This window comes from Microtus oregoni, unplaced genomic scaffold (genome assembly GCF_018167655.1).
Source record: "Microtus oregoni isolate MIOR12 unplaced genomic scaffold, Mior012 000013F_ref0000133, whole genome shotgun sequence".
NCBI lineage: Eukaryota > Metazoa > Chordata > Mammalia > Rodentia > Cricetidae > Microtus > Microtus oregoni.
Genome location: NW_024543072.1, coordinates 45,846,768 through 45,874,326, shown reverse-complemented (window position 1 = coordinate 45,874,326; position 27,559 = coordinate 45,846,768). Strand labels below are relative to the sequence as shown.

The 27,559-nt window shown below is 48.5% G+C and overlaps 1 protein-coding gene across 3 annotated transcripts; it reads left to right on the top strand.

The window, feature by feature from the left end:
• Positions 1-27,559, top strand: Ncf2 (neutrophil cytosolic factor 2). Of its 3 annotated transcripts, none has more exons than XM_041662787.1 (15): positions 1-348; positions 2,343-2,425; positions 8,068-8,176; positions 12,117-12,251; positions 15,052-15,159; positions 16,621-16,680; positions 17,916-17,959; positions 20,482-20,548; positions 20,839-20,907; positions 21,802-21,877; positions 23,277-23,299; positions 23,678-23,829; positions 23,962-24,073; positions 26,535-26,712; positions 27,321-27,559. In XM_041662787.1, exons 1-15 carry the CDS (start codon positions 175-177, stop codon positions 27,431-27,433), a joined length of 1,503 nt encoding a protein of 500 aa, XP_041518721.1. In that variant the 5' UTR covers positions 1-174; the 3' UTR covers positions 27,434-27,559. The 3 variants fall into 3 exon arrangements, with proteins under 3 accessions (XP_041518721.1, XP_041518720.1, XP_041518722.1); XM_041662786.1 differs by having other exon boundaries at positions 20,482-20,623; XM_041662788.1 differs by lacking the exons at positions 1-348; positions 2,343-2,425 and adding an exon at positions 2,740-2,758 and having other exon boundaries at positions 20,482-20,623.

Genomic DNA, 27,559 nt, shown 5'->3' with positions numbered 1-27,559 from the left:
CTAGCTTATGCGTCAGTTCCTGAGAGGTGGGGAAACTTCCTGACACTATGAAGTCACCCAGAGGGAGGCTAGACCCCATTCTGAGTGCTAGGTTGGTCCCCTGAAGCCTGGAGTGCCCTGCAGGTAGGGTGAGAAATACCTCAAAATACCCTGCCTACTGGCACACAGCTCACAATGTCCCTGGCTGAGGCCATCAGACTCTGGAATGAAGGGGTGCTGGCAGCCGACAAGAAGGACTGGAAGGGTGCTCTGCAGGCCTTCAGCGAGGTGCAGGACCCCCATTCGAGGATCTGCTTCAACATAGGCTGCATGCACACCATCCTGGAGAACATGCCGGCAGCCGAGCAGGTGAGTGAAACCCTAAAAGAACAAAAGCTCCCCAGAACTACCCTGGGAATCCCCTTCTAAGGGCCCCTGGCCAGGCAGTTTTAAAAAACTCCCAGGACAGGTTTGTTGAGCCACCCGATGGGTGGGGCTCTGCTATTTCAAAGAACTTTGCAGTCCCCAAGGTCTCTCTTTAACCACTCCTGAAGACTTCTTGTTCCCGTCTTTTACCAACTCCCCCTGAACGCGCGTGCTTTCTCTGTCTTACCGCCTTGCACCCGACTGTAAGGTGCCTCTTAAGGTTTCCAGGCACTTAGCATCCCATCAGTTCAGCTCAAGCAATTCTGACCAACACCACAGGGTGCTCCTCTAAGGGTTCTGAGGCTGGCTGAAGGAAATCACACTGGAAATGAATCATGAAGTCTATCAAGGGTATGGGGCATTTCAGCATTTTTTTTTAATCCCCGTTTTTTTTTTTTTTTTTGAGGCAAGATTTTTGTGTAACAGTCCTGGCTGTCCTGGAACTCACTCTAAAAATTGGGTTGGCCTCAAACTCACAGACATCTATCTGCCTGCCTCTGTCTCCTGAGTGCTGGGATTAATTAAAGATATTTGACATGACCACCTAGCTTTTTTATTTACTGATTAATTGATTGATTGCATATGTATGTGTGTATGTGTGTGGGGTGGTGCACCTGTCAAGGTCAAAGGACACCTTTGTGGAGTTCTCTCTTTCCATCTTTATCTGGTACCAGTGATCAACCCAAATCTACAAGATGGCACAGTGAATGTTGTTGTTATTATTATTATTATTATTATTATTATTATTATTATTATTATTATTATTGTAGGGTCTCTTATTGACCCAGAACTTGCATATTAGGCTAGGCTTGCTGGAGATCCTGACTCCATTTCCCCAGCACTGAGATTAAAGGACTAGGCCTTCGCACACCAGGCTGAGGTCACACTCAGGCCGTCATGCTGCGTGCCTTCTACCTACTGAACCATCTCCCCAACCCCCAGTACTTCTAAAGAAGCAGTTCTCGCCAGTCGTCCCCTGCCCGGCAGGTGAACGAACACTGTCCACACGTCCACATCCGGGCAGGAAGAGAAACAGCAACTCATTTGCTCAAACTGTCAGCAAGCGGGTGGGACGGAGCATGCGCTGGCCCAGCCTCTGGCTGGAGGGAGAACTGCCCCTCCACCTTCCCTCAGGGGCCGGCTGCAGAGCTGTGGAGACTAAGCACTGTGGAGAGAGGAGGCGGTGATCCTGGATGAAGCTTTCCTCGCAGGCCCTGGGTACTCGTGCCCTGGCCTGGACCGGGGGCTCTTGGCTAACCTGTGCCACAGGCCACCTCACACACTCTCAGATCACTGACTTCTACCCTTACTGGCCAGGATTTTCTCTCCCATTCTTCTATTGCTAATTCTCTCATCCCCTCTGCCCTTGTTTTCCTGCTTAATCTCTTATTAATATTATATATGTATTCTTGTTATTATTTTAATGATTGAAATATTTATACGATAAATTTATATCAAACAAATACAACATGTATTTTAACTCTATAACTTTCATATTATTTTTTCCTGTTTTTTGATGGGAGTGGGCATTTTGATAGCATGTATGTTTTGACACCATGTGCACACCTGATTCTCAAGGAGGCCCCTAAAGCTAGAATTACAGACATTGTGAGCTAACATGGTGCTGGGAATTGAACCTGGGTCCTTGGGAAGAGCAGCAAGCACTCTTAACTGCTGAGATATCTAGCCTTATCACTTATTTCACAGAGGAAAAAAAAAACTGAGGTTCAGAGAGGTTAGGTAATTTACCACAGGCTATGAAATGAGGAAGCAACACCCCAGGGCATTGCGACCCAAGATATCTGTACCCCAGGCCAATTTTGTCACCTTGAGTTGCTGAATCATTATGACACACCTGCCTGCCTCTCCCTGGGGCTACTCTTACACTTCCTCTCTGCCCTGGCTCTGTGGCTGAGTATGGACCTTTCTTCCTGCAGGCCTTCACCAAAAGCATCAACAGAGACAAGCACCTGGCAGTGGCCTACTTCCAGCGAGGAATGCTCTACTACAGCATGGAGAAGTGAGTGGTCCAGGGCTACCCCACTGCGCACACGTGTGTGTGTGTGTGTGTGTGTGTGTGTGTGAGAGAGAGAGAGAGAGAGAGAGAGAGAGAGAGAGAGAGAGAGAGAGGAGAGAGAGAGAGAGAGAGAGAGAACCTCCATAGGTCTTCCAGCAAGGAATGCTCTACTACAGCATAGAGAAGTGAGTGGTCCAAGGCTACCCCACTGCGCACACGTGTGTGTGTGTGTGTGTGTGTGTGTGTGTGTGTGTGTGTGAGAGAGAGAGAGAGAGAGAGAGAGAGAGAACCTCCATAGGTCTTCCAGCAAGGAATGCTCTACTACAGCATGGAGAAGTGAGTGGTCCAGGGCTACCCCACTGTGTGTGTGTGTGTGTGTGTGTGTGTGTTTGTGACAACCTCCGTGGATCTTTGAGCTGGTATTCCTAGTTCAGTAGGTTCTCTCCAGCCTCAGTGGCTAGCTTTTTTTGGGTCAGTTATGCAAGAAATAGCTTGCAAGAGACTTTACTAGGGAAGGGAGGCAAGCCTGACCTCAGTGTAGGTCATCTGGGGCACAACCACAATGAGCTGTCTGGTTGTGAGCTGCTGGGCCTCCCACCAGTGTCCTTGAGGACACCCACTGTGCCTCTCTGTGGGGGACTCAGTGGTCCCCAAACAAGGGTCCTTGTGAAATCATCAAATCAAATCAATGGCTAGTGTCATCCCTGCTGAGTGTGTCTGCAAAGCCCAGTTTAAATTATTGGGTAGGGGAGATGACCCAATCACAAAAATAAGAATACAGACTATTAGCAGTGTGTGTATAAGTTAACATAGACAAATAGTATATATAGTCTAGCAGAAAAAGTTCACAGTGCATGGCAAATTTCAAAAAGTGGTTTCAAAACATGTGTTAGGACAAAACCCATTTGTTGCACAGACTCTAGACTGGAAGGGCTTTGGTCAGTGTGTCATCCAGTAGGTTCTGGAGGGTAGGGGATAGTGAAGTCCCTTCCCCCATCACACTGTACATGTTCTGGGTATTTACAGTCAATGAAACAGAAAAAGGACACACATACACACAAAAAGAAAGGCAGGAAGGAAGGAAAGAAAAGAAAGGAAAAGAAAAGAAAAGAAAAAAAGGAAAGCCGAACTTGGTGTCACAGGCCTTTAATCCCAGGCACTTGAGAGGCAGAGGCAGGGGGATCTCTGAGTTTGAGGCCACCCTGGTCTACAGAATGAGTGCCAGGACAGCCAGAGCTGTCTTGAACAGGGAAGCCTGTCTTGAAAAACAAACAAACAAAACAGTAGAAAACAAAAACACAAAATGAATTTAACCTTAACCCCCTATTCTCCCCTCTAATGCCCAAAGACCGAGTATATAAATAACAAAGGGATAATATCCGAAGGTGAATTTTAGAAACTCTGGGCAAAGTCAGAGAGCAAACTGACTCTGGAAAGTGTCCGCCTGTATGTCCCCAGGCTCTAGGGGAGAGGAAACTGGCTGACAGGAAGGAAGAACCTTTCCATCAGGGAAACTGGCCCGAGCACGGTGAGGGTGAGACAGGGCATAGAGGGGAACAGGGGAGGCAGCAGAGGATGGCCTGAATGGGGAGGGAGCTGGATGCTCAATCCCTGGAATAACTCAAGCAGATGGTGGAGATGGGCATTTTTGAAGTCACTCTAGAATGTGAACAAAGGGAACAAGACAGGTACCCGGAAAATTGATTTGGAAGTGAACACAGTTGTCCTCACTGCAAATGAGTACCTGAATCGGGGTGGCGCTGGTGAAAAGGGTTAGAAGGAAGGGGATTTCAGAGGCGGCCACCCTGACAAAGGTCAGGGGCAGGCGTGCTTACAACACACAGCTGCTGGCTGGCTATGGGTGCTGGCGAGTCCTTTGAGGGAAGGTGGACCTTAAGGTTCACAAATGGATTTCCACGTGCAAGTCCCCCTAAAACCAGGTGTTAGTCAGTGAAAACACTACCAAAGGATGGAGCAAGAGAAAGGAGCTAGGTCGGGCATGAGAACATGCTGACTTACTGTCGTTTCCTCGTTAGAGGGCTGCAGAGTTGAGGATTAAATCTGGTAGATTAGTTTTCTCAGATTTAACCATCATCATTCAGATGGCGTCCTGCATCTTATTTCTTCTGGGTCTTCCCCACAGCTTCCCTTTTCTCCTTCCTTCCCTCTCTTCAACTTCTCCACCCGTTTGCTTTGGAGACAGGGTTTTACGGTAGCTGAGAATGGCCTTGAATTCCTAACCCCTTGCTTTCAATTCCCAAATTCTAGGACTATTAGCCACCATGTCTGACTTCTTTAGTTCTAGATTTTTTTCCCCCTAAGTCATTCAAAATCTTAGCCTTCCTGGCTCTGAGACTTTGAGATGCTTTCACGTAGAAATTCCTTCTGGCAGCCCGTCTCTCTTTTCTATTGTTGCTCCATCATAGGTTATTAGAGCTAATGAAAAGGAAGGCCTTGGAGTTTATCCTCTGAGGTTGTCTAGGCTGGGGGTGGGCTGGGCTAGCCTCTGTATATAGTCTAGACTTCTGGAGAGGATACTGGATGCAGGAAGCAGGGATGAGAAGAGGATATTGAGAAGTGAGCGACCATACTGTCTACAGAGGCAGCCGTCCCTGCCTCTCCCCTACCTCAGGGCCCTCTCTATCAGGAGGGGCTCTGTGTCTGTGACTTTTCTTCCTAGAAGACTTTGGTTTTACTCTCAGTCAGGTAACTGACCACACCTGTGGCTGCTCTTAGCAACAACTGGGCACTCAACTTTTCGGGCTGACAACACCCTCAGAGCAAAGCCTCCCCAATGTGGCCCAAGGCCAGAACTCACTCACCGAACATGGATTTGACCACTTTGTTCGTCTGGCTGACCAGTAGGTCCCCATGACCTATCTGCCTGTCTCTGTCTCTCCAGACCTGGGGTTACAGGACATTCTGCCATGCTTGGCTTTTATTATTATTATGATTTTCTGTGTTTGAGTGTTTTGTGTACAGGTATGTATGTGTATCCCGTGCATGCCATGGAGGCCCACGCTTGCATCGGACCCTCTGTAGCTGAAGGTATAGATGGTTATGAGCTGTCATGTGAGTGCTTGGCGGGAAACCCCAGTCCCCAGTCCTCAGCAAGAGCAGCTAGTGCTCTTAACCACTGAGCCATTTCTCTAGTCCTGTGCTTGGCTTTGTTTTTGTGAGTCCTCGGGATCTGAACTCAGGTCCTCGTGCTTGAGGAATAAAATGCTTTACAATTGAGCGCCTCCCCGTTCCCTCTTTTCTTTTCTCTTCTTTATTTTTTCTCTTCTTTTCATGACAGAGTTTCTGTAGCTGAGATTGGCCTTGATCTCTTGGTCCTCATGCCTCCACTTCCCAAACTCTGGGATCACAGGTATACACTATATCCGGAAATATTTACAAACCCACTTTTGTTGGATTAGTTAAATGGATATAAGCAAGTTTCTGCTCTGAGGAAGGTATAGATTAAAGAGAGAAACCAGTCGCCAGGGCTATCAGAACAAAGCTGGGCTGGCCTGTGAACAGGCTTGAAGGGCATGGTGACCTAGAGGGGGGACTTAGTGCTGAGTGGGCTGGGCATTCCTTCCCTCAGCAGTGGGGTTTGTTTTTAACAAGGGCCACACCAAGGAAGGTTCTTTCTCCTCCACCACCCCCTCATCTGATTTCAGGGCTGTGTTGCTTTCTTGTCTTCAATTCTAGCAGAAAAAAGTCAGAGGCATTTCTCGAGCCACAGATGGTAGCTCAGGGTGACTCCCTCCTTCCCATCAAACTTCTCTGTCCCCAACTTTGTCATCCCAAAAAGGTAGGGTCTGTAAGCTGTCCTCCACATTATAGACCTTCTGGCCCTTAGGGCTGTGGAGGTGGAAGCGTGGTGAGACCTTTCAGAACAAGGCAAAACTGGCTTAGAAAGGGGGGCAGGCCTTCTTCCTGCTGGGCGAAAGGTGGGCGGATTGGCCTGTCTACCTGTTGGAGATGCCTGGCAGCATCCTGAGACTCTGCTATCCTGGAGAGTGTGCGTATGAACTCTAGGATGCTTGACCGTGTGTGTGTTGGTAGCAGAAGCAAGCAGCAGCTTCAGCGGTTACTAAGGCATCTCTGCAGGGCCTGCTACAAAAATGGCACGGAAAAGTCCTCTGGAGTAGAGCCTGCCCACCCTGGGGGTGTGGCTGCTTCTGAGGAAGCTTCTAGATGGCACAGAAGAGAACTCTGAAGGAGGCCAGCAGGAGCCAGAGCTGAGCCTCTTTTGGGCTTCTCCTGAGTACTGATCCCATGCAGACCTTTGCAGTGGGGTCCAGGGCTGTGTGAAAGCTGAGCTCCTCACCATGGGTACAGCTGGGGTCCACAAGAACTGGGGTGAGGAGAGAAGCTGCAGCAGAGGAGGAGGGAGCTGCCATGCAGATGCTTTGTGCAAAGACAAGTTTAACAATGTGCATTTGGGCTGAGACTGTAGCTCAGCTGGTGCAGTGTTTACCTAGCAAGCAAGAAGCCCTAGGTCACTTGGTCTCCAGCATAACCTGGGAACAGTCCGACTTTCAGGAGGTAGAGGCAGAGGATCAGAAGTTCAGGGTTATCCCAGGTTGCAAACTGAGTTCAAGACAGCCTTGATACATACGACCCTATTTCAAAAGATAAACAATAGCAACAAAAGGACTTTAGCGGGGTTAACCCCACCTAGCTTTTTCACACAAAACAAGCACTCTGGGTAATGCGTCCTTTTTCCTTCACACTGTGGACATCTTGATGAGACAGAGAATGACGTAGAGGGCTTTGCTGAGTCCCTACAGTGCCAGGTGGATTCAGGGCATCTCCACAGCTGAAGTCCACCTGCTCAGCCAGCTCCCCGGGGAGCACGGCACATCTGTTAGAGCTGTGACACTTTAAAGTGTGCCCTCTGGGATTCCCCTGCTCCCCGACAGGCTGTGGAACACAGTGGAAATCGCACCTGCTCGGGGAACAGGACACCTGTGCCTCCACCTGCCCCCCTCCTGGCCTCCTGGCGTCAGGGAAACAGCCACACAGGGCCTGTGCATTCACGGAGAGGGGACCAGGAAGCCTAGGCTCTCCTCCTCCACAGGATACGCGTGGGAGTAACTTTTCCCCCTTTCCCAGAGTGGGAACAGGAGGCAGAAAGGCTACAACCTCAAGAGCTAGTGTGAACTTAGCAGAAGACACAGAAGGAGGTGGCGGGCAGGAGGAGGATGCCCGCAGCTATGGCTGTGACAAGGGAGTGCTGGCAGCTGCGCCGGGCAGCTCCGACCTGAGTGAGGGTGGTCAGAATCTGCCCCGAGAAGCTTCCAAAGAGAAGCAGGGTGGGCAGGGGCGGTACTGCTTGGAGCTCTCCAGGGAGAGTGAGAGCTGGGTTTGAAGGTCACCGGGGTCATCAGAAACTTGAAATTGTGTACACAGCCCATACAGAAGAAAACCCCATGACTGTCATAGACTGAGGGTCTCCAGGGTGCAAAATTACAACTCATTTGTAGAATTTTTGGTCTCAGGGTTGGTGGAAAGGTAGAACTGGTCAAGCGAATTAGGCTTCTTCCAGTGGGATGGATGGAGAATGGAGAAACAGAGAGACGTGGATTCTGCATTTCTTCCTCTGGGACCTGGACAGACTGACTTCCTTCTCCCTACCCCCTCCCGCCCTGCAGATATGACTTAGCTATCAAAGACCTTAAAGAGGCCTTGACTCAGCTTCGAGGGAACCAGCTGATAGACTACAAAATCCTGGGGCTGCAGTTCAAGCTGTTTGCCTGTGAGGTAAGAAGGGCAGGGACAGGAGGGCCTGGAGAGGACATTTCAGGAACACAGTGGTTTTAGCACCTGTGGAGGCCTGTGAAGTCCTGCTGACTCCTGTGCCTTGAGTCTCAGGCACCCTGGGAAGGAAACACCCTGAGATAAGGTGTTTTTCTAGTCTGTATGAGGCCCAGGACCTGATCCCAACTTTGGCAAGGGGAGGAAAGGAAAGAGAATGAGAGGGGAGGAAAGATGGAGAAGGGGAGGGAGACGCAATGACTTCAGGCTCCTCATAGAGTTATTAGTTACCTGAGAGTGAGCATTTTCTTAATTTCATGCTCAAAAGCCTGTGCAAAAACAAGGTCATTGTGTGCTCTGGAAGGGAGACCAGACAGAAGTGTGCCAGCCTGTGAGAATATTTATTTGCAGGAATTTGCATATTTTATTTAGCAGCTCAAGCTGGCAAACTATTTGTTCAGCATTTTACTAACAGATCCAAAATCACGGGTTCTCTCTCTGAGGAACCCATTGTAACCCCTCTGGGTACTTAATACTCAGAGAGAAACTGTGGGTCATTTGGTACAAGTCTGTCAATGAACAGTACAAAGTACACGGTGTGGTGAAGTTCTCCAAACAAGGACAACCTCTTTCCTGTGTTACCAAAAGGGACAGGCATGGCTGGCTTTGGCTTGAGAGTTTATGAACTTTTCTTCCCCAAATAACCTTCTCCATCAAACTTCCAAATATAAACCACTAGCTTTGAAAATGAAAACCCCTGCCAATGTCACGGACCTTTATTTAGAAGCATGGCTGAACAAACAGCATCTCTCTGGCTTCGGTCTCGCAGGCACAAGAAGTGAAGTGTCCCGAGGGTTGCTCAGAGCTCGCAAGTAAAAATAGATTCTATCACTGCCCGAGTCCCTGGGGACTTGTCCAACCTGCCCTGCAGCAGAAGCACAGCTCTGCCATGGCTCACAAGGGAAGATGGGGCCTTGGCTCTGGGAATTGGCTGGCACGAAACCAGCTCCCAAAGACCGTGGGTCTTTGAGTTGGAGCAGACGCTTTGTTACAGGGCTGACCTCAGGGGATTTTTGGCCCTTGCTCTGGCCTCTTCCCACTAGATGCCATGAGCATCCTGCCTCATCTTGTGGTGCTCACCTTGTGGTCTCCAAACACTGCCAATCATCCTGCTGAAGGCCACTTACCACTTCCACATACGGGGCAGCGGGGGGTGGGGGGGCAAACAGCTCTAGAAAGAATTGTGTTCTGTGGTGGCAAGCGGACCTTCACAGCAGGGGGTCTCTACTGTGGTTGGGGTTGAAATGACCCAGCAAGCAGGAAACCAGTCCTTTCCCTACTTCTGCCATTTCTTGTGAAGGTCCCTAAGGCCCTTCTAGTTAGAAACACTGGTTATAGGGAAAGGCCTCAAGAGAAGGTAACCGAGAGAAAAATGAGAACAGCTTTGAAGCTCTTTGTGATCTCTTCTCTGTCCTCACTTTGTGGAAAGGTTAAGGCAGATGCTTCTCAATTTACAATGACAGGTTCTGTCCAGATAATCACCCCCTTCTCTGCCCCTGCTCTGTCTCTTTTCTCTTTCTCTTTCGGTCTCTCTGTCTCTGTCTCTCTCTGTATGTCTGTGTGTCTGTCTGTCTGTCTCTGCCTCTCTCTTTCCCTCCCTCCCTCTTTCTGAATAGGACTCTTATAGCCCAGGCTAGCCTTAAACTTGGTATGTAGCCAAGGATGACTTTGAACTTCTGATCTTCCTGCCTCCCCTCAAGGGTGCTCAGAACACTGGCATGCACCTCCAATAGGGTTTGTGTAGTACTAGGCAGGACATCCAGGGCTTTGCACATCTAAGCGGGTACAATGGAGCTACTCCTCAGTCCCAGTTAGGATATTAACATGGTTAATAGTCTGGTGACCCTAGTGCTGTGTGGCCCAACCCCCCTGGATCCTTTCCCAGACCCTTATCACGAGTCCGAGTCCGTTCTTCTCAATCTATAGACCCCATCTTTACGGAAGGTGTCACGTGTACTTTACAAAGGGTTGCAGTGTGGTCACATCCGGTCTCTATTTAGCTAACTTTGTGCTTTAGTGTGCACACAGGGTTGAGTTAATTATCCCCAGGAAAGTTTCCACCAAACTGTGCTGTGCTTAAATAGGCCTGAAATAAGCCGCGCAGGGTCTGACTCTCAAAATTTGAACCAGCACAGGCTACTTAGTAGTGCTGAACCAAACTACCTTCTTGCCCCCCATGAGTTTTTATTCTGCTTGCTGTATGGTGACAGAGACACCCCATCCCTACCCCTTCAAGACCTCCATGCCTCCTACAGTGTGTCATTTGCCTTCTTTTGTGGTTGCCTGGGTGACCAGTAGGCAAGGTTCTATGACATGAACCAAATTGCAAGAGACCATTGTAGAGTGTGTCACTAGCTCTGGGAAAAGATCAAAATTAAAACTTTGAAGTGCTCTTTCTACTGAATGTCTTTCTCTTTTGTACCATTGTTAAGTTAAAAAATATTATGAGTTCAAATCCTGAGTCCTTGGGGCTGGCAAGATGGCTCAGTGGGTAAGAGTTGCTTGCTGTTAGGCTAATGACCTTAGTTCAAACCCCTGGAGCCACATGGTAGAAACAACGGACTCCTACCCTGGCTTCTGAGCCCATACATGTGCCAAGATTCACACACACACACACACACACACACACACACACACACACACACACAGCGTGAAAAAAAATCTTATTTTAACCATTCTAAGTCAAAGACCTATGCAGAAGGCACCGGCTCATTGGTGCTCAGGAATGGGTGGGAAAGGTGTCTCCAGGTCCACTCCTGGAGGTTAATCCTGCTCCCAGCACCTGCACCAGTCACTACCTCCACGGAAATGCCAATCTCATTACCCAGGTGTGTCTGGGAGGGTAGAATTGTTTGTGGATAACAGGCCTCCATTCTTGCTCCAGACAGCGCAGCTGATGGCCCCTACAGCACACGATCTAAGAGAGGAAAGATAGCGCCTCAGTGCCCCCCAGAACTGAGCCTCAAGAGTCACCCCAACATTTCCATAACTTTGTCTTACTAGTGTATCCAAAAGTGTAATTGGTTCTGTGTCAATTGTGCAGTGTTGTAATGAAATACGCTCTGATGGCCCTACAATCCAACTAAAGACCTGGAAAGTTCTGCCATTCCCTCACCACCACAGCTAGAGTGTCCCCGGGGCTCTGTGTGTGCCACCTCTTTCTCCGGCTGCGCTGGACCCAGACCATGAGTTGGCTCAGGCACGCTGCTGTGCAACAGTCTCGCTACCCATGCAATCCCAGCCAGGTCTGTTGGCTCAGGTACAGAACAATGCATCTGGAACTTCTGCCCACCCTGAACCTGGCCTGTGAACCTAGGTTCAATGGCAACAATAGGAATTAGAGATCACACACCTTCATTTTTCTTCCCAACTCTGCCTCTGCCTCCCCTGGGAAAGTTCCTCTTCCCTGTATTAGGACAACACATTAGTTCTCGGCCCCTCCTGACCTAGTGGGCTGTTCAAAGAATGCACGTGATACTGGCTTTAGACATTATAAAATGTTTTCTTTTTCTTCTTTCATTTTTTTTATATTTATTTATTTATTTTTGTTTTTTTTCGAGACAGAGTTTCTCTCTAGCTTCGGGGCCTGTCCTGGAACTAACTCTTGTAGACCAGGCTGGCCTTGAACTCACAGAGATCTGCCTGCCTCTGCCTCCTGAGTGCTGGGATTACAGGCTTGTGCCACCACCGCCCCACTATAAAATGTTTTCTTAACACAGCCCCTATGTCTGACAGAACTCAGTACCTAGTCTAATTGTTGTCTAGCCCCTGAATGCTGGGAAGGGAACTATGTCCCCAGACAGCATTCCCTGTGTGTGCATGTGAATCCTTCCTGGTACCTGACTTTGGAGCAGTTTCAAGTCTCACGTGGCCTCTGCTCTTCCAGGTGCTGTATAATATCGCTTTCATGCATGCCAAGAAAGAGGAATGGAAGAAGGCAGAAGAACAGTTAGCGCTGGCTACAAACATGAAATCTGAACCCAGGCATTCCAAAATTGACAAGGCCATGGAAAGCATCTGGGTGAGTGTGGTGACAGAGAGGATACCCTTGGGGTCCCATTTGTCTCCTAGGACACCGCGATGGGGGAACATCTCTGTTGATTCTGGCTAATAAACACTCTTCCAACATCTGAGCTGAGAAGCCACATCCTAGAGAACGGATCAGGACAGCCCTTGGATTGCTCATGGGGGGGCCTGGGCAATACCTGCAGTTTCTTGCTGCTGTGTGCAGACTGTGAGCACTGTGAAGATAGAGCCTGTGTCTTTCTGCCTACCTTTGCATCCTTACTGTCTGGCACAGTGCCAGGCTCAGCGTGGCTCCCACAAAAACATTCCAGTTCTATGAAGTAATTATGAAAAATTATTTTTCATAGTTTGATTTTATTTGGGAGCAAAGGTTGTTTTTTTCTTTCTTTGGCGATATTTTATTTTAAATGATGTGTCTATGTGTGAGAATGTGTATGTGTGGGTAGGTGGCCATAGCAACCAGAAGGGTGCTGGAGTTCCTGGAGCTGGAGTTATGTGCAGTTGCGAGCCAGCTGATGTGGGTGCTGAGAAGCAAACTCTAGTCCTCTGGAAGAGCAGAATGTGCTCTTAAGTTCTGAGTCACTTTCCTGACCCCAAAAGTTAGTTTTAAACAAGCTGTATTTAAACACCAAGAAGGGGGCTCAAGATTGTGTATGCTCGTGTGTACATGAGCAATACTAGTCCCAAGAGACTGCTGTCACAACTCTGGCTTGGCTCCTGAGCCACCTTTGTAATGGTGCCCTCTCCTGGGAGAGAAACTCAAGGTACCACAGTGAGGGGAAAGGGGCAGTGCTTTAAAAAGAAGTGGTGAATAACATCAGTGTAAGCTGACTGCTTCCAGTGGGGAACCGGGAGCAATGGAGAGAGTAGGCCTTGTTTTGGAGGTCTCTTGGACACCCCCGACTGATGGTCCAGGGGGAAGTATCTCACGCTTATTCCTGGTCTTTTTATTTGACAACCTCTGACTTCTGGGATGAACATGATCTTCTGTGTGGGATAGCTCCGATAAGACTCTGTTGTTTAATACGGCACACATATTGGTCACAGGACATGGAGAAACCAAGATGGTACTGACCCAGAAGATTTCTCCATGCTGACTAGCTCTAATAATACTAGAAGGTTCTATGCAGGCTTGGGAGAAAAAGTGTCATCCATGGTTTTCCACAGCTGTGAGCCTGGTGAACTGAAGTCATGATCAGTGTTGGTAGGATATGCCAATGGGTGCAACAGCGGCACTGATGCTGGGGGGCAACCACTGTGAATCTGACCAAATACCCATTGTTGAGGACCTTGCAGAGGCCAAAGGTGAACCTACCACTATTATTTTGCTAAATGGGCATAGTATCACTGTCTTAGTCAGTGTTCTGTTGCGGTGAGGAGACATCATGGCCACAACAGCTCTTACAAAGGAAAACATTTAATTGGTTTAGTCCATTATCATCATGGTGGGAAGCATGGCTGTACACAGGCAGACATGGTGCTAGAAAGGAATTGAGAATTCCACATCTCGATCCACAGGCAGCAGGAAGTGAACTATTGCTACACCGAGCATAGCTTGAGCAGAGGAGACCTCAAAACCCACCCCCTCAGTGGCATGCTTCCTCCAATAAAGCCACACCTCCTCCTACTAGTGCCACTCCCTATGGTCTTAGGGAGCCAATTGCTTGCAAACCACCACAGTCACACTGCCCTCTAAACTTGTACCCCTATACCCATAGTTCACTGCAGCTCTCAGTTCTCATCACAGCAGAGTGGCAGATGGTGGTTACCACACCTGGTGTTAACACAGACAATAGCACAACTGGTCCAAGTGCAGAGAACCAATGGCGGAGTAGTGCTCAGCCACAAACGGGGCATCTGTGTCACCACCCAAGCCCAGGGCTCAGGGCCATCACAGAAGAGGTGAACAGAAAAATCGTAAGATCCAGAGGTCATGGAGGATCAGAACGAAACAGTGTCTTACCCTACGACAGGAGCGCTGTACTGAGCTCACAGGTGTGGCTGCCTGAAGATCAAGCCAGTCAACACTGTAGCTGGAGTAGAAAGGCGTTCATGGTCCCCACCCCTAACTGAAGAGCTAGGGACGGTTGGTGGCTTTAGGGGATGGAAAGTCAAGTTTTATTTAAGGGTGTGGCTCCTGGTGGGTCAGCTGTACTCCAGTTGACAATGACACACAGAAGAATATGAATAGCACACGATTGGAATTGAAGGGTGAATTAAACAAAAAAACGGGACATAGCAGAGCAGCACAGACCTTTAATCCTAGCACTCCAGAGGCAAGGACAGACAGATCTCTATGTCAGCCTGGTCCTCACAGTGAGTTCTATACAGTGAGACTCTATGTTAAACAAATAAATAAAGGACACAAAGTTATGGGGAGTAAGGAGGTGAGTGTGGATCTGGTAGGAGTTCGGAGGAGAGGCTAAGCGAATATGATCAAAATATGTTGTATGAAATTCTGAAAGAATCAATAAGCCCAACTGCTCCTGCTTAGCCCTCTAGAATAACAAGCCTCTGTGGTTTGAAAAAGATATCCTCTTGAGACTTTTTTCCCAGTGGTCCATTTGATGAGGAAGGCAGGAATGGTTTCGTCACTCCCGTTTTCAAATGAGGAGATACAGTCGTAAGAGATGTGAAGATATTCTAGTTAGCCCGGGGACCACGTTTCACAAGGGCTGAAAAACCAAGGTTGTATAAGCACACTCTGTAATGCTTACACAATGTCACCTAACAGCACGTTGCTCAGAATGAACCCAGTACTGCTGAGTGACACGTGACTGTTTATTCTATTACAGAAGCAGAAACTGTTTGAGCCAGTGGTGATCCCTGTGGGTAGGCTGTTCCGGCCAAATGAGAGGCAGGTGGCTCAGCTGGCCAAAAAGGACTATCTGGGCAAGGCTACGGTAAGTGGGACTGCTCATCCTCCCCTCTCCTGTGCCCTGGACAGCGTGGGACCAGGTGAAAGGGATTCAAGAAGACCTGTCCTGCCCCTGCCCTGCCCCTGTGGCATTCAGGGATGGCAATGAGGATCTTGCTGAAAGTAAGAAACAAACACTTCCAGTTTCTTCAATCATCCCAGCCCTCCTGAGGTTCCTCTCAGGATGCTGAGTCTCAGAACTGAGGCAGAGGGTTAAAAGCATAGGTAGTGCTCACACTGCTGGGGGGTAAGGGGCGAGGGCCAGTGGGAGATGCCCTTGGCTCAAGACTGCTATAATTCGCTGCTCAGAATTCTGGGGAGTCACTCCCATTTCCACAGCCTACAGCTGGATTCCTTCCAGGAGTTGTCCAGTGGCTGAGTAACTGGAGCTGGTAGGATCACAGAGACCAGCAGAATATAGAACATGGCTAATGGAAATACCCCAGAGCGCCCTCAATACATGAATATATATATACAAGGTGGTATATCCAGACAGTGGGATACTACTCACCCACAAAAAGGATAAAGTACTAAAGCATGCTACAGCATGGGTGAGAACGTACGCCGTCTGTAAGAAGACAAAAACAAATGTCACATGCGAGGGCTGGGGAGACGGCGCAGTTGTTAAAGTGCTGTCTGTGTAAGCATATAGAGCAGATTACAGGTCCCCAGAACCCATTTCATTGTCAGGCAGCCATGGACTCCTGCCTGTAATTCCAGACTCAGAAGGTGGAGACAGGGGCTCTTCTGAGCAAGCTAGCTAGCAAGACTAGCCACATTGGTTAGCTCTGAGTTTGGCTGAGAGACCCTGCTTCTGTGAATTAGGTGGGAGAGCAATTGAGGATGATTCTCACATTAACCTCGGGTTCTCTTTGCATATTCACACACACACACATACACAAATCTGCCCCTTAGGCATAAAACACCACACACACACACACACACACAAACACACACACACGAAAAACGGGAAGAAAAGGCACATACGATACAATTCTCTATAAAATCTTTTTTTTCTTTTTTTTTTCTTTTTCTCTATAAAATCTTTAAGCAGTTTAACCCACTGAGATTTACAAACGTGTTGCCAGCTAGGAGAGGAGAATGTAAACCATTTAATAGGTCTAACACTTTCTTTTGGGATGGTTAAAATTATTTGGCACCAGATAGCATTGCAAAGTCTTGTGGGTATAGGAGATACCACAACATTATTTTTACTTACAATGGTTAATTTGATGTTATATTTGATGCTGAATACCAGCAATAACTTTTTCTGAGAGAGAGTTCTAATCCAGAAGTGGGGCGTGCTAATCCTTACCTTTCGTGTCCCTCTGGAGCCTGCAGAAGAGGCATTGGTTCTGTGGCCTGAAAAAGGAGGTCCTAGGGAAAGGCACAGATGGGCCAGTGGAGCCAGCAGCTGCACGCTCACCCTCTTTGCCCTGTGTTTCAGGTTGTAGCATCCGTGGTTCATCAAGACAACTTTTCTGGCTTCGCCCCTCTGCAGCCACAGGTGAGGCCAGATCTACCTGGGACGCAGCCCCGAGTGAGAGGAGCGAGGATGCCAAGTTCATAGTCATCTTCAGCCATCTCTCAGCAGAGCTGAGGCGGCTGCTCTCTAGTCTCAGTCCTGGTTTGCATGGCTGCTCGGGAATGTGGCCACTTCAGCTCTCTGTCTTACATCTTCTGAGGCCAACTCACCGACTCTTCCAAATCCCAATCTTCTCTTTCCAAGAGATCTGTTGGTCACCTCGGGAGACTTTGACCATTCTCTCAGAACACGGAAATGCACACCCTGGAAGTTTCGTGATAAAGCCTCTTCGTGGGTTCAGGGGTGGGTGGGGGAGGGGTTGTACCAGGGCACAAAGCTTGAGGCTTTGATTCTCTTGGCTCTATCCGTTATCTCATGTGCAAAAAATTCCTTTGGGGACACAAGGCAGGGTACCAGCCCAAGCTGGGCTCAGAGATGGTCCTTAGTGACAGTGGGTCCCTTGCAACAGGAAGATGGCAAAGCAGATTAAGGAAAACCCAAGCTTGGTTGCACAACACAGTGACGGGTAAGAGCAGTGGTCAGCGCTAGCCTAGTGGAGGAAAGGGCCTTGACCCTGGTCACCTCTCTGCCCTCTACCTCAAGTATGGGACAGGATGGTCACTGCCTGACCATGTAACCCATGCTTGGACCATGGGGACAGGATGAACACAAGAACAAAATGAGGGTCAGCATCTAGATTCCTTATATCCTTTGGCATGGGAAAGTTGAAGAGAACCTGGCTGAGGCCCCTTGAGCTCCAGCCCAGCTAGAGGACAACGAAGGAAGTCCCAGATAACAGATTCAATGGCATTCAGCACAGCACAGGGAACACACGTTAAATGGAGACTCTTGTCTGGCCGATGGCGTCTGAATTGATGATTTTAAATATCCAGAAATGTCACACACTGTGACAAACATTAATTAGAGATCAGATCTTTTGGACAATACTGGAAAGGGACAAGGCTCGAGGTCAGAAGCCCTCCAGCAAGAACACCTTTTCTAGACGCCAGCTCTGGGGCATGGCGGTTGCTGTGCTGGTGAAGCCCACCCCCAGGCAAGCTGGCAGGCTGCTGACTTCCCAAATTGTGCCTTTTCCCCAGAGCACCAAGAAATGAAGTCTTTGGTTTTGGATCTGAAATAATGCTCAAATGACATTAACAACTGTTCTCTCTTTCTCTTGTCATCCTCTCCTTCACCTTTTCCGGAATGTTCCACAGACAGCTGAGCCTCCACCCAGACCCAAAACCCCAGAGATCTTCAGGTGAGTTAGATTTAGACCTGGATGCAGAATGCTTACACCCTCCACCTGACTTGCTGGCAGTAAGGACGTGAGGAAATAAAGCTGGTCAGGTCTGAACCATGTCCTTTTCTAGGGCATTAGCCCTCTCCTGTTTGCAAGGTTAGAACCAGATGGTGCAGTTGGTATGGGAGCCTTGGGTGGTGGGGTGGCCTGGCTGCAGTAACCTGGGGTCCCAATGGGCGTGGTCACCCACAGGATGGGAGCTCACTGACATAAAGGAACAGGGCCCAGGTCAGAGGTGAGAGGCTGTTTTTGTCCTGACTACGGCCCCTCGGAAGCTCCCTAGATTCTGGAAGTTATCACAGAGTCTTTTTGTCTGTGTGGGCGCTGTTACACTATTGACATGTGTTTTCTGCAAAAGGGGAAAGAATCAAGAAGAGGAAGTCACTCCACACTGAGACAGAGTGGCCTCACCTCAGCTTTCTTAAGAGCTCCTTCTAAGGAACACAGCAAGCTTAGTTCCTCCTCTGATAAAGGGGGTCAGAAAAAGTGTATGTGGGGGGAGGTACTACAGGTGACCCCAGAGTTGGGGGCTGAAGGGGCTCCTTCCCAAGCTCTTTGGACGGAAAAGAATGAATCCCTCACATCAGACCCAGTGGGCATGAACAGGTGGAACCTGACCCCCACGCCGTGGGCAGTTTCCAAGGCAACCTCACTTACATTCCACAGAGACTCTCCAGGTGTAGGGTACCCAGGGCCTTGCGGGGGTAGGGGCTGTCAGTGAAGGGGAAAGGGCGTGGCCTAACAAAGCAAAGCAGCTGCAGCTCCCCCCACTGTGTCTCTCTCAGAGCCTGGCTCTCCATCCCCTTCCCACAAGGCTGGCCTAGGTGATCCCTCCCCTGGCATTCCCTAACTTCCAACTTCCCCCGTGTCATTCTCCTGGCCGGACCTCCTGTCCACGCAGCCGGGACCTGGGAACTAATGTCTTCGGTAAGCGGGACGGGAGGATGAGGACTGCCAGCCCTCACCATCGAGTACTGGTTCTGGTGCTCCAGTCCCACTATCTTCTTCAGGGTCTCCCTATATAAACAGACTTGCTGCCTGCCACTTCAGTTACCTGAGGCCTACCATGACCCCAAAATAGAAAATTCCAGAATAAATCACTAGTTTCATATTAGGTGTGGCAGCGCTATCCTTAATCCTAGCACACAGGAGGATTGCCACCACTATGAGGCCAGTCTGGTATATATATTTAGGGAGTTGTGAGGAAATCCCCTCCATCTAGGGTGGGGATGTACACCACGCTGTGTATGCCACTTGTCCTCCACCTGGTAGCTGTCTGTCTCGCCAGCGGGGTGTAAAAGGGGGCGTGAGGGGGGTGGGACAGTCTAACTGGACACCTGGGACATGAAAAACAGGAGGCTGGGGTGTGTGTGTGTGAAAAAGGGCACAGGGTGAACATTGGGTTTGAGAGAAAAGGAGGGAGGAAAATCAACAAAATAAATATTTATTTGAAAAATGCCATAATGAAACCCAATACCGTGCATGTTAATGAAAACAAAACAAAAACAAAAACGTGGCCAGGAAGATGCTCAGAGGGCAGCAATACTTTCTCTGTAGTTGGTGACCTGAGCTGCATTCTCAAACTCGCCAAGGTGGAAGGAGAGAAATAACTCCACAGGTTGGTCCTCTGATCTCCACTGTGCGCTGTGGCCCATGTGTCCCCTCGACACAATAATAAAAGCAATGAAGTAAGTTCAATAAAACAAAGCAAAGAACCATATTTCTTGAAAAGGACTGCCATGGTATCATGGTTCTTGCTCAAGAGTCCCTTGCGTTGATTAATGGCAGACCCAGAACACAAGAGCAGTACCGAGACCAGCACTTTGTTTATGCCAATGCTGTGAAGCTGTCTTTTATGTTAAAAAGTGGGCGTTGACTTACTAGGGAAAAGGGCATATGGAGGAGGCTCACACTTCTAACCCCTGCCTTTGAGAGGCAGGAGGATTGTTGAAAGCTCAGGCCAGCCTGAGTTACAGAGTGATATCCTGTCTCAAAAAACAAAGACAAAATAAAACGGATGAATGATGGGGGAAGCGGGTGTTGTGCGCAGGGTGTTTTAGTGATTAGCTGTGCAGGGAAAGGAATTTGTGTTAGCTCTGCCAGCACGCCACAGACTATACAAGTTACAGCCACGTGGGGGGTGTGTTCAGAAGAGAAAGCCGTCAGATTTGTCTATGTAGGTATAGGAGAAGCACAGGACATACAAGGGTTTGGTACCATATATGGGTTCATTCATCTCTTGGGTTCTTGGATCACATTCCCAGAAGACAAGGAAAACGCCTGTGTGGAACACACATGCCGTTTCTCACCCAGTCCCTCAGGATCCTACGCAGGCCAGCACCCTGCACTGGTCTCACAGACAGTAAGATGGGGAGTTAGAGTGAGTGCCAAGCTAAGTCTCTGGCCTCAGGTGCTTTTCCTGCAGTGAGCGGACGAAGTCCGAGCAGAACGATAGGCTGAGTCTTCTGTGTCTCCTTCAGGGCTCTGGAAGGCGAGGCACATCGAGTGCTGTTTGGCTTTGTGCCCGAGACGCCAGAAGAACTACAGGTCATGCCAGGGAACATCGTTTTCGTCTTGAAGAAGGGGAGTGATAACTGGGCCACGGTCATGTTCAATGGACAGGTATTTGGAGGGTCAGGGGTTCGTGCTAAGGGTATAGAGTCCCGGCAGCAAAGGGCAGAGCTTTTCCACAGGACAGGATCTGCTGCATTATCTGCAGACCCGCCAAGGGTCATCGTCCATGTGCCGTCCCTGTGCATGGCTGCAGACTGTTTTGTGTTTTGGGTACTAATGACTCTTTGTTCTTCCTTCTGGATTCTGGGAATGTGACCCTGCAGAAGGGACTTGTCCCTTGCAACTACCTGGAGCCAGTTGAGCTTCGAATTCATCCTCAGTCACAACGCCAGGTAATGTAGGGCCAAGGCCTAGGCCAGCCCACTCACCCTTCCCTCCCTAAGGGAAGAGAGTCTGAAAGTGGTCGTCTCTCTGTCACGGAAGGAAGACTCACTAGCTCTGGGCCACTTGAGCCGGGATCAGATGCCTAGAGCAGAACCTGGGCACAAGGGGAAAAGACCAGCCATGCTTAGCGGAGGCCACTGGACTTGCTCTACCCGTGAGTCCTCCTGGTCAGGGAGACTTAGAAAGCGAAGCCTAACCATTAGAGCTAGGTGTCCGAGGCACGTCTTTTCACTAAGGAGAACGGTTAATGTGTTTCTTGGTACAATGCCATTTAAAAACACAACAAGGGCCAAGCATGTAGCTTAGTTGGCAAAGTGCTTGCGTAGCGTGCAATGAAGCCCTGGGCTCAATCCTCAGCACTGAACAAATCGGGCTTGATGGCATATGCTCCTAACACTTGGAAAGTGGAGGCAGGAGGATCAGAAGTTTCTCATCCTTGGCTCGATGGCACACTGAGGACAGCACGTGGCCTGTCCCTTCACACTGTGTAACAAGATGCACACGTGCAGAGCCCTCCCTGGGCAGCTATGAAACGGAGCTGCTTTCAAGGTCCAAATGCCCTGTAGGTGGGATGTGGACTCTCCCCTTTCTCAGGATACTCTGCAGTCGAGACAGAAGCATTTGAGACAGAGCACCCCACTTTGGTGGGTTTTCAACATGGCCGATAAGATAGCAAAGGGTCTGGTAGGTGGGTATCAGGGTTCTTGTTGCTTCTACGAATTAGCCCTCCTTTCCTTAGTCACCTCCGCCGTATCACCCCAACTTTTAAGAAGTCATTTGCATCTGGGTTCTTTCCAAGGAAGACCTCATGCTTTTTGTCTGTCTGTTCTTGTCACCTCCAGGAGGACACCTCCCCGGAATCTGATATTCCACCTCCTCCTAATTCCAGTGCCCCAGGACGATCCCAGTTGTCACCAGGTTAGTGTCCCCAGAGAAGGAGCTTTCTGGGATGAGAAGAGCTGCTTCCCTAGCCATCTAGGAAATTCTGGTTTGGTTGATGACATTTCCTCAGAGCCTTGTCTTGCTTACACCATCATCCCCTGGGATGTGACAGCCAGGTTCCACCCCCACCTGCTTAGAAGTGAGCGCAGATGAAGGGGCAGTAAGTGCCCGTCCAGAGAGCGGTCACCAGATGACCTAAACCAGGTCCAAGAAGGAAGGTGGCAGTAACTGCATTTTCTCACTTCAGCTCCTTTCAAACCACTGAGTTGTGTGCTCTCTGCACAGCTCTGCAGCTTGAACAAGGGACCACTCACTGGAAGGTGTGGATGTGAAACAGCTGGGTGGGGCTGTGTGGGAAAGCAATAACTTTTTGTTAACGTGTGACTTTTAAGCAGATTCTGACAGAGATGACAGGTGTGTCTGTCCATGCCACCTGATTATCAGAACTGCTTTGATGCCCCTCCTCTATCTATTTGAAAATTGCAGACCTACAGAAAAGCTGGAAGTAGGGGACAATGAGTACCATGCTTTTCACTTAAATACACCAGCAAGATGGCTCTGTAGTTAAATGTACGTGCTGCATAAACCTGGTGACGACTGCAATTACTCCACAAAGTTGTCCTCTGGCCTCTGTGTATATCAGGGTATGTGCCCTCCCATCATGCACACAGGCTAAAACAAAAATTTTAAGTGCAAACAACGTATCAATACCTTTGCCCCTGTGAGTCACTTAAATATAAATTACAGACCCAAGACACAATCTACTTGGATCTAATTGCCCTATGAACAAGCGCAGCTCCTGCCTAAGGAGTACATGTCTCATTAGGACACCACCTATCCCATATACATATGCCTTAGGGGCCCCATAAAGTTCTTACCTTTTCTGTCTGGAGGTTCACGAAAGGACACAACACTGAGAGATTGAACTACCATATTACTAGGCCTTTGGTTGATGTTGGCAAAACCTCCCAAGCGATTCTAAAAATCAGCTGGGTTTGTGATCAACGGTTCTTACATCTTCGGTAATAAACAGCTTCTCTTACGCACACACATAATGTGTTAACATGTGCTTTTAAACCACAAAAATAGTCAAAATTCCAGGACCATGAGATGGTAGCGATTCTAATGTTCCTGCCTAGGGCTTGGGCTCATGTCACCTGACTACTCTCTGCTTTGGGCTATACTGCTTCACCAGCCTTAGGCCAGTCCTCTGATACCACGTGGAGCTGCTGGGAAGCAGAGACTGGCTTTGCTCCCATGTTTGTGGTCTCCATGCTTCTTCAGAGGTTCTTAGATGTTAAAGGGTAAGAAGCTGGACACTGTGGATGGAAGGTGCCACCACGAGTATGCATTTACCATTTCCTTTTCCATTTAGGTCACAAGCAAAAAGAGCCCAAGGTAATGCCTTCCTTGTTTCCAAGGGAAGAAAATGGATGAGTATGGCATGGGGTGGGGATGCCTCTTAGGACTATGGGATAGCAGTGAAAAGGGCTGTACCAGTTGCCCCCCGACACGGCATCTACAGGACAAAGAGCTCTACATGTCATACTAGTGCCCAGCTGAGCAGAGAGCTCAGTAGAAACAGCCATCCCAGTGAGTTGGATTAGAGCTCTCTGAAGGCCTCTCAGGGGAGTGTGAAAAAGTTTTCTATTTGTCCCTCCCCCACTCCCTGAGGCACTCCTGGGGCCCTTACACAAAGTGGCAGGAGGCTGTGGTAATTCAGGATGCTGCAGAAAACCTCCAGCATTAAGGTGTCCTTTGTTCCTCCTCCTGCAGGAAGTGAAGCTCAGTGTGCCCATGCCCTACATGCTCAAGGTGCATTACAAATACACGGTGGTCATGGAGACTGAGCTTGGCCTCCCCTACAGCCGGCTTCGGGACATGGTGTCCAAGAAACTGGAGCTCTTGCCAGGACACACTAAACTGAGGTGAGTCATGAAGGTGGCATCTCAGGGTAGAGCGCGGGGTGGGGGGTGTCTTGTGCTGATGCAGAGTACTGGCTATGGTGCTTTCTGAGCTGGTAACTCTCTGCCTTGCTCGTTCCCCATCATCCCTACTAGCTATCGGCCTCGGGACAGCACGGAGCTTGTGCTCCTCTCAGAAGAAACCATGAAGGATGCCTGGAGCCAAGTGAAGAACTACTGTCTGACTCTTTGGTGTGAGCACACAGTGGTGAGCGGAGGGAGCCGGGACATCCAGGCCATTTCCACCAGCTGAATTCAGCATTTAGCCTACATCTCCTTCATGCCAGGCAACAGGCTCTCAGTGATGGGCTTCCAGGCTCATTCACTCACAGCAGGGAGAGGGTTGCATGAGTAGGCCCAGAAGTGGACAGAAAACAGACCCAAGCTGCCTCCCCTAGTTTGGCGGCTCGAGGATCATGGACATCACTTTCACCAAGGGCAGGATTGACACCATGGCTAAGCCAAGCTCACACACACTTGCTTCACCTTAGGTCTCTATGAGGAACATTTAAGGGTGACAGAAAACAGTGAGCATTTATTTTGCATAGGCAGTTAACAGCCTTTTCCTGAGACTTGGTTATCTACTGTGGTCCTATACAGGTAGATATATCACATGTTTAGGAAGCAAGAGAAAGGTCAAGGGACCTGACCTAGATAACAGAGCTGCTCAGGGGTAAAGGATTTGGCTTCCCGTCTGCTGTCAGTCACCATGCTGTAGTGACAATACAAGGCCAAGCTGTCTTACTAGCCATGAAGTCTAGACAGGAGCCACCTGACTTGAAAGTGAGATTCATGAGTCAGGAGCAAAGTTAGAGGCTAGCAGTGACAGTGATGGGTGAATAGAGAGAAGTTCTTATTGTCACTTCTTATTCTGTCCCCTAAGGGACACTCAAAGTCTGTCAGCCTATGAGTGGATTTTACACATGGGTTGCCCTTTCTTTTTGGTTGTTAAATGGTGTATGCTGTAATGGTAACTGCATTTTTTTTTTTTTTGTGGGTTGGGGAATATTTGCCTAGAAAGAATTCTACTCTAAATGTGAATAATCTCACTTAAATTTTTTTTTTTTTTTTTTTTTTTTTTTTGGTTTTTTGAGACAGGGTTTCTCCGTAGCTTTTGGTTCCTGTCCTGGAACTAGCTCTTGTAGACCAGGCTCGCTTCGAACTCCCAGAGATCCCCCTGCCTCTTCCTCCCGAGTGCTGGGATTAAAGGCGTGCGCCACCACCGCCAGGCTTAAAACATTCTTATAAATGACTACTTTTCCCTCAGAGGCCAATCTATTTGCAGTTGTATGCACAGATCCCCCCGAACTCCCAACAGTCTTTTTAGAACTCCACCCAGGCTCGTCACTGCTGGAGTTCTTTGCCACTGTTGTCTGTGGAGGCTCTAAATTGTTCCCATCACTAATCAGGCAAAGCCAAGCAGACTGCCGTTAACTGTGTTGACACATTCAGTGCACACACCAGCCACATTCAAGTACTTCCCCAGGGGAAGTGCTAGGCCGCCACACTTCCTCATGTCATTCCCTAGTTTCAACATCAGGTATGGAAACCAGCAGAGAGAGGCTAAGCTGCTACTCAGGGACCCATAGCCAGCACACAGGAGCTGGTATACAAACCTAGGATTGGGCTATAGAGATGGCTCAGCAGTTGATAGCATTGCTCTTGCAGAGCACCTAGGTTTGATTCCCAGCACCCACATGGCAGCTCACAACTACCTGTTATTTTAGTTCTAGGGAATCTACTACCCTCTACTGGCTTCCATGGGCACCAGGCATGCAAGTGGCATACAGACATACATGTAAGCAAAACACATAAAAAACACAAAAAACCAAACTAGGTCTGTGGACTTGGTGAGGGCTATTCCCACCTCCCTGCACTGTCTAAGGAGGACATGTAGCCAGGCATGGTACCATACATCCAATCTCAGCACTCAGGAGGCTGAAGCAAGAAAATGACTTCCAGGCAGCCCTGTGCTATCCAATGAGACCCTGCATCAGAAACTGTTTTATAAGTCATGGTTCTGAAGCTTTGGAAAGGATGAGAATTACCTAGAGCTAGCTCTGAGGAAGGCTGGTGTATGTAGTAAGTTTGAGATGGAGCACAAAAGCCGAATTCCTAACAAGATCCTCAGTGTTTGGGCTAGGGAAAGAAGATGAACCCAGCGCCAAGAATCTTAGGGACAGCAGGATGGCTCAGTAGGTAGTCTCAATTCTCAGAACCCATATGGTAGGAGAGAACTGACTTTCCCAAGTTGTCCTGTAGACCAGGCTGGCCTCGAACTCACAGAGATCCACCTGCCTCCACCTCCTGAGTGCCAGAATTAAAGGCATGCGCCACCATCACCTGGTTCTAAGTTGTCCTTTGATCTACACATTACACACACCATAGCTCACATACACACAGTATAAAAACTAGCTAAATAGACTTGTTGCTCAAATGATTTCCCAATCTGAAAGGAACAACACATCCATTACCCTGGGACTATAGTAAGGCAACTCAGGGCCTACACAGAGCTCTGTACACCTTTCAGGTTCGCTTACTCACCCAGAGTGCTCATAGAATGATTTATTCCTATGGTAAGTATTGAGCATCAACTGTTTGTTAGTGGTTTTCAGAATTCACTGGCCAACAAATTAATGAATTTAATAGGCCCCTCCCTTCTATTTCAGGGTGATCAAGGTTTTGTGGATGAACCCAAGGAAAGTGAAACCTCTGAAGCTGATAGCCGGACAACAGAGCCTCAGCCTAAGGAAGGAAGCCGAGTGGTAGCGATCTTCAGTTATGAGGCCATTCAGCCAGAAGACCTGGAATTTGTGGAAGGAGATGTAATCCTGGTGCTATCACATGGTAAGTGCTTCTCCAAGTTCATAGACCAGACTCTCTGATCAGCAAAAACAAGGTCAAGGGCAGACAGAACAAAACAGCAACTCTTAGTCAATAGTTTCAACTGACTTCCTAGCTTTTAGTAAGAGGGAACAAATGTGTGTGGCTTTCTCCTGTCGATTACTCTAGTAGGCACAAGACTATGACATCTCTTATAATGCTTATTTTTACAAATGTACTAAATTCAACTAGCTCCAACTTTTAAGGTGTTGATTAATCACTCACTATGGCATTAACAGCATGCCCTTTCATGTTATCAAAATGAATCCTAGCAAAGCCTAGATAAACGGCTTCTCAAAAACAGTAACAAAACTCACCCGAGGACTCATGTTCAGTCTTTGTATATTTATGGCAATTCACCCTACATTTTACTGTGTTTATCACATCTAGAACAGAACACAGTAAGACTATGTTCACTTTAACCTCAAAATACTTTCCAGTATTATTATTATTTGCTAGCACAAATGGGAACAGGGGAAGATGACTAGCTGGGTGTATATGCCAGCCACTCACAATGATACAATTTTTCCTGTATGGTTTTAGTAATCGATGTATACTTTGTCTTTTCTCAGTGAATGAAGAATGGCTGGAAGGGGAGTGTAAAGGGAAGGTTGGCATTTTCCCTAAGGCTTTTGTTGAAGAGCGTGCAGTCAAGGATTTTGAAGGGACTCCCAGAGAAGTCTAGGATGCTCTATAGCCTATGGAGCTGAAGAAAAGGAGTGCTGTTTTTGCAAGATTTATCCATCTCTGCTGTGTACTATCCAGACATGTTTGGAAATGTTCTCTAACATTTCCCTATTAAAACTGAACC

Coding starts and splice junctions, on each gene's coding strand:
- Ncf2 (XM_041662786.1), top strand. CDS start 175: ATGTCCCTGGCTGAGGCCATCAGACTCTGGAATGAAGGGGTGCTGGCA. Junction 16,681..17,915: donor TCGCCCCTCTGCAGCCACAG/GTGAGGCCAGAT, acceptor AATGTTCCACAG/ACAGCTGAGCCTCCACCCAG. Junction 17,960..20,481: donor AAAACCCCAGAGATCTTCAG/GTGAGTTAGATT, acceptor TGTCTCCTTCAG/GGCTCTGGAAGGCGAGGCAC.